The 12,164-nt window shown below is 34.2% G+C and overlaps 2 protein-coding genes across 2 annotated transcripts in view; one reads left to right on the top strand and one right to left on the bottom strand.

Annotated features, from left to right (window-relative positions):
- Positions 1-12,164, top strand: part of LOC143245228 (glycoprotein 3-alpha-L-fucosyltransferase A-like) — a 524,457-nt gene that overhangs the window by 258,437 nt on the left and 253,856 nt on the right. The gene's annotated exons all lie outside the window — the stretch shown is intronic.
- On the bottom strand, positions 2,078-4,908 carry LOC143245219 (solute carrier family 35 member G1-like). Its single transcript, XM_076491321.1, has 2 exons — positions 4,779-4,908; positions 2,078-3,247 (listed from the first exon to the last, which is right to left on the bottom strand). Exon 2 carries the CDS (start codon positions 3,216-3,218, stop codon positions 2,091-2,093), a length of 1,128 nt encoding a protein of 375 aa, XP_076347436.1. The 5' UTR covers positions 3,219-3,247; positions 4,779-4,908; the 3' UTR covers positions 2,078-2,090.

The following is a 12,164-nucleotide window of genomic DNA, read 5'->3' as shown; positions in this document are numbered from 1 at the left end:
GTTTCATATATTAAAAATATTGAAGGTTATCACAGCTTAAGTTGTAATATAGTGGTTGTAGAAATTTGGAAGTGGTGTATGAGAAATAAAAACAGGATTGTTTGTCTCTAGTACAAATGAGTAAAGCTTACCTTATATGTCATGGCAAGCTATGTCTTATAGAATCATATAACCTATTGAAATATCACACTGTTTTTACATACACATACTTTAGACCTTTCTTAAAGAAATAATCTTGGAAGTGGTCCATCTTTACACTCCATTTAATATTTAAGATAAAAGTGACATAACATGGGATTACGACCGAAAGCGTTGTTATAACATCAAATATTTAAAGTATCCAGCAGAGGCGTAATGAATTCACGATTCCTTTTCAATCTGTGATCTGTATATGATTAAAGTACTTTTGATCAAATACTCTTAACAGCTGCCACGCAACAGCACACTGATCGATTTTATGTTTTCTAATTGTTACTAAATATTTTATGGTGTGCATGAAAAAACAAACAAACCAAAACAACTCGTTTTGAAATATCGAGAAAGATGACGCACTCTGTTATGAAAGGCAGCTATATTATTATTAATAGGAATACCGTTTGTTTCCTCGGAACAGAAGCATAATATATATCAATTTAAAAACGTATAATCATAAAAAATCCAGTAGGGTGCTATTCTACCAGCCTTTGAGATAAAGCAAAGAAGAATATGTTATGTCACCCACACAACATCTGCCATACTGAGCCCCGATAAGGTCCCTCGCGGAACAAGTTGGTTCACGATTCAAGAGGCTGGCTGGGACACCATAGTAGAAATATCAATCAATCATGGCCGAAAACTGTTACGGTATGGATGAGCTTGAGATAAATTAGCAACATAAGCTTACTAAAAACAAAAACAAAACATCCGATCATGGATAATATCTTTTGTTAACCGTAGGAAGAATTAGCGAAGAAATATAGAAATTCTTTTAAATGTCTCACAATTTGGCGTTGGATTTAGACTTAAGTTTCATAGTACTTTGGGTTAAACAAGGTTTAATCTTGGATAACGGTTTCCCTTGGCAAAAAAAGAGAAACGAATAAAATGTATAACCTTTTACTGACCTCGACCTTTGACTTGAAAGTTTAAACAAGCATTTTGTTTTCTTTCAAACTAGTTCTTTCGTATCCTACTACAACTTCCGTCCGTTTGTTCCATGTTAAACACAAGGTTACACAATAGCCTATCTGTATTGCACCTAACACAGGTACCGAAACCCGGATTTTAAGGCAAAACTCAAACAGTTAATACTTTCGTTATTTAAACATTTCGAGTCGCTAGATATAGATACATTAAAATATTACAAACAATAAATTAAATCTTAAATTAATATTCTATATTTATAAATGAAACCTCCAGAATCATCGAGTGAATGAACAAACCAACATCCTGTGTTTATAAATAAAAACACCAAACGTATTCAGTGATATCATTGACATACTGCACTTAGATAGAAGAACATTACAAACAATGAATAAAAACATAAATTAATACCTTATATTTAGAAGTGTAAGATATGCTTTATAGTCGCTGAGTTCTATTTTTACTATTGAAACACGTGGGTTTAGATGTTAGTAAAACATTTGAGTTTGTTTAGCCCAAAGTTATTAACCGAATATTCACTTACTAGTTTTATCTTCATCAAAAGTAGCCTAAACACTTTTCACATACGTTAACATAGTACTACTACCTTCAACGTGTGTTAACAAGGTGTTTGTAGAGCCACAAATTAACAGTATTCTAATAAATGTTTATAATTAAAAATCATTTCAGATGAATACCAAAGTGAAAACAAAGTGCCTTAAAGATGTAATTTTTTTTTTACCTGCACACAGAAAATTAAAAGATTTTTGTTTTGTTTATTTGCTGTTAAGCCTAAAGCTATAGAATGAACATTCTGGGCTCTGCCTGCCACGGATATGAAAACTCGATTTTTAGAGTTATAAGCCTTCACACTTACTGGTGGAGTGGCTGATGATATGATATCCTCTTATAGTTCTGGATGCATAAAACTTCACGCACATTAATACAAAATTCGTCTGGTATTTTAGTTAGGCCTTTTTATTGTCACTACATTCGTTCTCTTGAAGCAGATATTTAGTCGACAACTTACTGGTGACTAAATAGCTTAAGCGTATTTTATTTAAAACTTTAAGGAAATGAGCAGGGTTTTCGGTATACCACTTAACACACGCCTTTATTACTACAGCTAAAGTGACGAAAAGTGCCCCCAATCCGCTTAGTAAAGTAACTTCTTCACCAATTAAAGCGACTTGGTAAATGTAAGAAAGAACAATTTCTAAGGAACGAACTAAAGAAACACAAGCAGCACTCTCGACATAGAGGGCGTTGGTGTAAAAATACTGAGCGAAAAAACTTGAGACACCGATTCCAAAAATTAGCCAAGACATCGAACCACAGTCAGAGAGAGCGTTATCTCCGCGTATAAATACGTAGATAGATAAGATCAGGAACTGAAAAATAGAATAGTAAAATATCATTACTCCGTAGTGAATAAATGTCATTCTTCGCATAATAATATTCGTCGCGGAATTGCATACGGCACCACCAAGAACCAATAATGTGCCAGTAAGTTGAACTTTGGGATCTAAATCCTCGTCTAGGCCGCTAAATATAAACGGTGGACGAGCAATTAAGATAATCCCCAGCATGGCTATTATGATGGCTAATACGTCCATAAGGAGCACCTTTTCTCGAAGAATTATAAGGGCAAGCAGCGTTGTAAAAATAGTCTCTGTCATCATTAAGACAGTAGCGTCACCTAACGGTAGGAAGTTCAACGAGTTGTACATTAACACTGCTGCTCCAGTTCCACAGAGTCCTCTAAGAACTAACATAAAATAGTGAAAAGGACTTTTTATAAAAAATGACTGTCTATCGTGAATGATGAACGGACAACTGAAAACAGTCATGTAAATTCCACGGTAGATTAAAATAGTTTCTTTCGTGATATTCGTTATAAGTTTGAAAAGCGTAGTCTGAGTGGAGTAGAAAAGCGGGCATACAAGGGCTAGAAGAATTCCAATACCAGCAAATTGAACTTTCTGAAACGGTGACCCAAACGTTGTGGAATCTTTGGAAGAATGACCTTTAGTTCCTCTCTCGCTGTGGTCTTGTTCTTGAATAATGACGTTTCCGGTGCTACCATAGTCTTTCATTTTCTGTATTTTCAATGAGTAAACAAAAACTGTAAGAAAAATAAGAAAACAAAATACATTTAGTGTAAGAGAGAAATAAATCATACCAATCGTTAATTTCTAATTACTTACCAATTATACAGCAATACGTAATTCAATTTATTGAAGTTCTATTTGCAATTCGTTAAAGTACTTTTTTAATGCACACTTATTACACATCTTAGTCATGGACCAGCCCTGCATGGCCAGGTGGTCTAGGAACTCGATTCGTAATCCAAGGCTAGCGGGTTCGAATCCCCGTCACACCGAACATGCTCGCCCTTTCATCCGTGCGGACGTTATTATATGACGCTAAATTCCACTATTCGTTGGTAAAAGAGTAGCTTAAGAGTTAGCTTATGGGTGGTGATGACTAGCTGCGTTCCCACTGGTCTTACACTGCTAAATTATGGACGGCTAGTGCAAATAACCCTCGTGTATCCTTGCGTGAAATTTAAAACGAAAAAACAAAACAAACTTAGTCATGGAATATTGAAGTAGCTTAGATTTTTTTTTTTGCTGAAGAGCCTTGTCTTCCTGACAAACACTTGTTACGACTGTCACATATGTTTGTTTGTGATTTTACATTCACGAAACATACTCGGAGGATAAAACCTAATAACTATGTAAAACTCAATACCGATTGTTCATTAGCCATGGAACTAGTGAACATGTAAATAGCTAACTTGTTAGTAAGATAATAAACTAACGAACATATTGATATGTAGTTTATTATTGAGGACCCTAGAAGGTAAAGAACACCAATAAAACTATAACTAATTGTTGCCATGCCCATGAACTAACAAACAGGTAAGCATCTACCAATCATCGTTAATGAACCCAGAATCTAATGAACATGTAAACAACTAACACGTATTGCTAATGAATTGTTAAAGGAACTATACAATATTTTATAAGAAACTATATCCTTACCTTTGGACTATTCTCTTACATGTCTCAACATTAACAACAGCTTTTATGAAATAATTTATAAACAATATACGTGTAATGGGAAACGATCTTAAATAAATAATAAGCCAAATTTCACGAGCTAGTGTCGTTCATCTTTGCAAGTTAGTTCGTTCACTGATATTTAGTTTCCAAGTATAGTGTCTTCTACTGAGGTAAAGTTTCACAAGCTGGTACTGTCAACTAGCTTGAAATTTTACAAGTTAATGCTGTACAATGATTTAAAGATTTACTAACTAGTACTGTTTACTTATGGGAAATTTCACAAGTTAGCTCTGCCTACTGACGTCATGTTAGTACTGTATTCTGATGTCAAGTTTCACAAGGTAGTACTGTCTACAGATGTCAAGTTTCACAAAGTAATACTGTCTACAGATGTCAAGTTTCACAAGGTAATACTGTCTACAGATGTCAAGTTTCACAAGGTAATACTGTCTTCAGATGTCAAGTGTTAGAAGGTAGTCTGTTCGTTCAGTTTCTCTTCAAGTTCATTATGGATTCAGGATAAAATTAGACTAAATATGGTATTGAAACTAACGTGACAGCGTTAAGCCAACAACACTCAATACTTACACACAAACCACAACTTCTAATACGATAGTAATCGTGTAACATTGCTGTTAAAAAGACACAAAACGTATGATTGTTTCGGTTGGTTCAAAAATAACGTGACTTAAGCAGCCCAATGAGCTTTCTTTTCAGATAAAGTACGAATAAAGTCAGTAATCTTATCAAGACGTGTCATAACGAATGATTGTATAAACAATGGATATAGTATCAGTAAAAATAAATAATAATAAACAGTTACTTCTGTACGATTCTGAGAGAATGATTTCACTAGGTATGACAATGACGTCGCGTCTATGTATTCAATTCAAGGGTAAATAACGTTTTTAGTTGATAAAGTTGAACTTTGGAAACATACGTACCAACTTCCTTTGTCACGTTGTCGTAACGTGCTTTTTGATCGTTCCGTTTACTAGAAAATCACTGACCTGATACGATGTAACATGGACGAAACCACGTAATCTGGTTCGTTGATCTCAGTTTGATTAAGAAACCGTTTTGGACTTTATAAACACGAGAAATTTACAAAAAGAAACAAAATTGTAGATGAATCTAAATTACACAAAAAAGTGTTGCGGTTCTTTGTTTTATGTTCATATGTATATATTTAAATTATACTTTTACGTGTGACACACATTTGTCGTTTCTCTTTGCGACTTACGTTGTATGGAATGATAGAAACAGTCTGGCGAAATTAACACTACACATCTTGCTATAAAGATAATTTATCATATGTGTTTGTGGTAACTAACACTACACAACTTGCTATAAAGATAATTTATCATATGAGTATGTGGTAAATAACACTACACATCTTGCTATAAAGATAATTTATCATATGTGTTTGTGGTAAATAACCCTACACAACTTGCTATAAAGATAATTTATCATATGAGTATGTGGTAAATAACCCTACACGTCTTACTAAAAAGATAATTTACTATGTGTGTTAGCGTCAATCACCATGAGTTGGATAACTTAAGTAGCATCAAGGTAACTGAAAACTGACCATTGGTATATATGGGTTATTTTGTTTCAGAATTAGTGCCCAAGAAATCAATTTAAAACAGCACTGGAATGGGGCATATTTTTCTTGTTTTTATAGGCTTTTAGTTTTCAATTTAAAGAAAAAATCACATAGTCAGTGTAATAATTCAGTTTTAACCTTTCACAAAGCGGTTTATACCATACATTTCTGTTGACTTTATTAGGATAACTTCGGCTACTTTTATTAAAACACAATACGTGTTGAGCTTTAAATCAAAAGCGAAAACTAATAATCGAAAACCTTTTCTTGCAATTATTAATATCTCACAATAAATGAAAAATACAGAAAATGTATCATGTATTAAATAAGCCGTTTTTATGGTAAGGCTTTAACAGAAAATATCATCCATACAGTCGACTTTATCAAAGGGGACAGAAACATTTGTATTTCGAATCAAAGTTAGAGGGAACAAAAACTAACATGAAACTCAGAAAACTCACAGAAGATAAGTAGTTTTACTGTATAGCAGAGTAATGATAATAATGTTGTATCCGTTTATTCTTCAGCTGACATTAAAGCAGGAAACATTAGAATTTGTTTATTTTAGTGGCTGAACTTTAACTCAGACAAAGTTACTTGGAATATCGCGAAATGCTATATAATTGAATTTGAATGTATATCGCGTCAATTACTTGAGCCCCATAATTGTAAGTTTAGTCAAACAGAATAAGGTTTGTCAATCAAGTAAGTGACAAACATTTCGTCCAAAATTAATAGAGATTTTAGGAAATGAACCAGGACTTATTATTTCTTCTAGACCCGGTATGGCCAGGTGGTTAAGGCACTCGACTCGTAATACGAGGGTCGCGGATTCGGATCCCCGTCACACCAAACATGCTCGCCCTTTCAGCCGTGGGGGCATTATAATGTGAGGGTCAATCCTATTATTCGTAGATAAAGGAGTACCCTAAGAGTTGGGTGGTGAGGACTGGTTGCCTTCCCTCTAGTCTTACACTGCAAAATTAGGGACGCCTAACACATATAGCCCTGGTGTAGCTTTGCGCGTAATTAAAAAGAAAACAGTGTTTTTTCTATTTTTATTTCGTCCGATAAAAGAATAGGAATAACATGATATCACTTGACTTAAAATAACTGAATAAATAAATAAGTAATAGTCATTTTAAAATGGATTCTTTGTGGTCGTGTCTCAACCTTCTATATAGTTCACGTTTCATGGGATCAGTACATCTGGCAGATACGTATTATTTTATTCCCATGTATAATGATCATCAGAAGTCTTCAAAATTTAGGTTCCACGTCACATCAGACATGCTCGCCCTTTCAGCTGTTGTGCGTTATAATGTATCGCTAAATCCGACTATTCGCTAGTTAAAGAGTAGCTCAAGAGTTGGCGATGGGTTTACATCGCTAAATTAGGAACGGTTAGCGCAAATAGCTCTCGGGTCCGGCATGGCCAAGCGCGTTCGACTCGTAATCCGAGGGTCACGGGTTCGAATCCCAGTCGCCCCAAACATGCTCGCCCTTTCAGTCGTGAAGGCGTTATGTTTTGATGGTAAATCCCGCTATTCGTTGGTAAAGCCCAAGAGTTAGCGGTGGGTGGTGATGACTAGCTGCCTTCCCTCTAGTCTTACACTGCTAAATTAGGGACGGCTACTGCAGATAGCCCTCGAGTAGCTTTGCGCGAAATTAAAAAAATAATAAAAACATACAACGAAGTTCATGGAGTATTACAGAAATTCACATCTACGTCTTACAGAATCATATAACCTATTGAAATATCACACTGTTTTTACTTACACACACTTTAGACCTATCTCAAAGAAATAATTTCTTATAGAATCATATAACCTGTTGAAATATCACACTGTTTTTATTTACACACACTTTAGACCTTTTTAAAGAAATAATTTCTGCTAGAATCATATAACCTATTGAAATATCACACTGTTTTTATTTACACACACTTTAGACCTTTTTAAAGAAATAATTTCTGATAGAATCATATAACCTATTGAAATATCACACTGTTTTTACTTACACACACTTTAGACCTTTCTCAAAAAATAATTTCTTATAGAATCATATAACCTATTGAAATATCCCACTGTTTTTATTTACACACACTTTAGACCTTTTTAAAGAAATAATTTCTGCTAGAATCATATAACCTATTGAAATATCACACTGTTTTTATTTACACACACTTTAGACCTTTCTCAAAGAAATAATTTCTTATAGAATCATATAACCTATTGAAATATCACACTGTTTTTATTTACACACACTTTAGACCTTTTAAAAAATAATTTCTGATAGAATCATATAACCTATTGAAATATCACACTGTTTTTACTTACACACACTTTAGGCCTTTCTTAAAGAAATAATTTTGGAAGTGGTCCAACTTTACACTCCATTTCATATTTAAGATTAAAGTGACATAACATGGGATTACGACCGAAAGCGTTGTTATAACATCAAATATTTAAAGTATCCAGCAGAGGCGTAATGAATTCACGATTCCTTTACAAACTGTGATCTGTATATAATTAAAGTACTTTTGATCAGATACTCTTAACAGCTGCTACGCAACAGCACACTGATCGATTTTATGATTCCTAATTCTTACTAAATATTTTATGATGTGCATGAAAAAAGAAACAAACCAAAACAACTCGTTTTGAAATATCGAGAAAGATGACGCACTCTGTTATGAAAGCAGCTATATTATTATTAATAGGAATACCGTTCGTTTCCTCGGAACAGAACATAATATAAATCAATTTAAAAACGTATAATCATAAAAAATCCAGTAGGGGGCTATTCTACCAGCCTTTGAGATAAAACAAAGAAGAATATGTTATGTCACCCACACAACATCTGCCATACTGAGCCCCGATAAGGTCCCTCGCTGAACAAGTGGGTTCACGATTCATGAGGCTGGCTGGGACACCATAGTAGAAATATCAATCAATCATGGCCGAAAACTGTTACGGTATGGAAGAGCTTGAGACAAATTAGTAACATAAGCTTACTAAAAACAAAAACAAAACATCCGATCATGGATAATATCTTTTGTTTACCGTGGGAAGAATTAGTGAAGAAATATAGAAAATCTTTTAAATGTCTCACAATTTGGCGTTGGATTTAGGCTTAAGTTTCATAGTACTTTGAGTTAAACGTGGTTTAATCTTGGATAACGGTTTCCCTTGGCAAAAGAAGAAAACGAATAAAATTTATAACCTTTTACTGACCTCGACCTTTGACTTGAATGTTTCAGCAAGCATTTTGTTTTCTTTCAAACTACTTTTTTCGTATCGCGGTGGATAATAATGGAACTAAGACATACTTTCGCCCATGGAACTATGGGTTATAGCTCATCAACTCATGTTTGAAACATGGGTTATAGCTTATGAACTCACATCTGAAATATGGTTTATAGCTCATCAACTCATGTCTGAAAAATGAGTTATAGCTTATCAACTCATGTCTGAAACATACTACTAAATTCAAGTTAAAATTGTTGGGTGAGCCTGCTTTAAAAACTTCCTTGTAACCAATCGGCAATCACCCGATAATGAAGAAAATAAAACACTACAGATGTTTCAGAAACAACTATTTGAAAGGCTATTTAAAATATCTATCAGAAGTGAGAAGCTTTTTTTCTTTCAGCTTATGGTTTATTAACATTGTATAATTTTGTTTAATTTTTAGTTCTCTTATCAACATAGATAAAAAATATGTCGATTATTTCACATATTATTAAAAGCAATATATGTTAACCATAGATATCTTACAATGTTAAAAGAATAATTATTAACCATGGATATCTTACAATGTAAAAACAATAGATGTTAATCACGGGTACCTTATAATATGAAAACAATAAATGTTAATCACGGATATCTTACAATATAAAAACAATATATTTAATCACGGATATATTTCAATATGAAAATAATAGATGTTAATCACGGATATCTTACAATATGAAAAGAATAAATATTAACCACGGATATCTTAAAATGTGAAAACAATGGATATTAACCACGGATATCTTACAATATGAACATAACAGATATTAATTATGGATATCTTAAAATATGTAAACAGTAGATTTTAATCACGGGTATTTTACAATATGAAACCAGCAGATGTTCACCAAGGATACCTTACAATATGAAAACACTAGATGTTGTTCACGGGTAGCTTGCAATTCGATGTTTGTTACAGGTCACGTAACTGGTCGGTCGTTTCATGCTCTTATCTTGAATTAGTTCATCTCTGTCTATCTTTACTTTAGAATAAACTCAAGTGCACGTTAATCTTTTATGCTAACAATAACGGATGTTGTTTTAATACAAGATGATCAAAAACCATATAACCTGGGCGCTTTCGAAAGGTCTTCTTATTGGGTTACACTTTTACCAACAAATAGCTGGACTGTCCGTCACGTTATAACGCTCCAATATCTGAAATGGCGAGCATTTTTGGTGGGATAGCGATCGAACCAACGACCCACAGATTGCGAGTCGAGTTCCCTAGCTATTGTTTGTTTTTGGAATTTCGCACAAAGCTACTCGAGGGCTATCTGTGCTAGCCGTCCCTAATTTAGCAGTGTAAGACTAGAGGGAAGGCAGCTAGTCATCACCACACACCGCTAACTCTTGGGCTACTCTTTTACCAACGAATAGTGGGATTGACCGTAACATTATACGCCCCCACGGCTGGGAGGGCGAGCATGTTTAGCGCGACAGGGGCGCGAACCCGCGACCCTCGGATTACGAGTCGCACACCTTACGCGCTTGGCCATGCCTAACTAACAGGTCATAAAATAAATATAACTGCGTATTTAATATGAGTATCTGTAAATATTCTCAGCACAGATAACAATAGCAACTTAAGGGCAGAATTTAGGCTTAAGAGAAAATAAACAGAAATTAGATTTTAAACCTATATAGTTGGAATCTTTTGTCAGTCAATCATTATTGACAGTAAAGGGGATAACACAACGAACTATAAGAAATGGAAAAGAGTTAAACAAATGACAAGACACTCGGATGGTTTAGTAGCATTGTGTCAATTCCAGAAACAAACAAGCTCTTCTCTTATTTCTCGAATTCGTCATCTTTGCTAGCCGTTCTTGATTTTGAAGTGGCAGACGAGAAGGAAGAAAGCTAGTCAACATCACGAACATCAGTTCTAGGACTACTTTCTACCAACGAATAGAGGTGTTTACTGACACATTAAAATTCCTCCATGGGTTGAAGAGTGAGCATATCCAAAGATGGGTTTTGATCCCGCGATCCGCATATTACTTGTCTTGCGTTCTGACCGCCAGACCATAACAGTAATGTACTTGTGCAATCATCACAGTGGACAAATCGAGAAGTGTTAGAATTGTCAGTTTAAAACACTTCGCACACTCACATACAGCTGCTTGTGAACAACAAGTACTGAAAATCATTACACGGGAAGACAAATAATTTATCTTGAAGCTTAGAATTACATCACAATCAGTTGATCAAATAAATCAAAATCATCAAGGGAAGGTCGTTTTTAGATAAAAGTGGGTTCGAATCCCCGTCTCACCAAATATGCTCACCTTTTCAGCCATGGGGACGTTATAATTTGACATTTAATCCGTTGGTAAAAGAGTAGCCCAAGAGTTGGCGGTGGTGGTGATGACTAGCTGCCTTCCCTCTAGTCTTACACTGCTAAATTAAGGACGGTCAGCGCAGATAGCCCTCGTGTAGCTTTGCCTGAAATATTAAACAAACCAAACCAAATCAATCTAGATTACAAAAAAACTGTTATTTTGATTTTATGGTCAGACAAAAATCAATGTTTGCCTGATAAGATTTTATCAACCATTAATTATGTAATTTTCCCGCAAATTTAAAAGTGTAAATAAGATGGATTTTTTAAAAATTTAGTAAACAATTGAATTAAAAATCTACTGCTAAAATTCATTGTCTTTAAGAATAAACGGTGTTACAAAAAAGCAATATAAAAATTTATTTCTAATTAAAACATTAATTAATAAAGACAATTACAGTAAAATTAGTGTACTTTGCTACTACTGGATGTCACCCTTGTCAACTTCGCTTGAAATGATAACAATTCATAAAAATAATATATAATTTTTTTTATTTGTAGGTTTTGTTGTCAAACATATACGTACACAACGGATTATTTGTGACTTGCGCACCACATGCCCCAAAACCTTGTTTTTTTGGGCTATAAGCCTTGAGGATCACAAATGAACTGGGACCTCAATTTTTGGAATGCAACCCTTAGTACGGGGATTACTTGAGGAAAGTTACTTTGAGAAAAATAGTTCAAAACAAAGAAAACATTCATATAATTTTTTTTTGTATTTT

This window comes from Tachypleus tridentatus, chromosome 2, assembly GCF_004210375.1.
Source record: "Tachypleus tridentatus isolate NWPU-2018 chromosome 2, ASM421037v1, whole genome shotgun sequence".
Classification (NCBI taxonomy): domain Eukaryota; kingdom Metazoa; phylum Arthropoda; class Merostomata; order Xiphosura; family Limulidae; genus Tachypleus; species Tachypleus tridentatus.
Note: the sequence above shows the minus strand (reverse complement) of the source record. Positions and strands in the feature narration are given on the sequence as shown.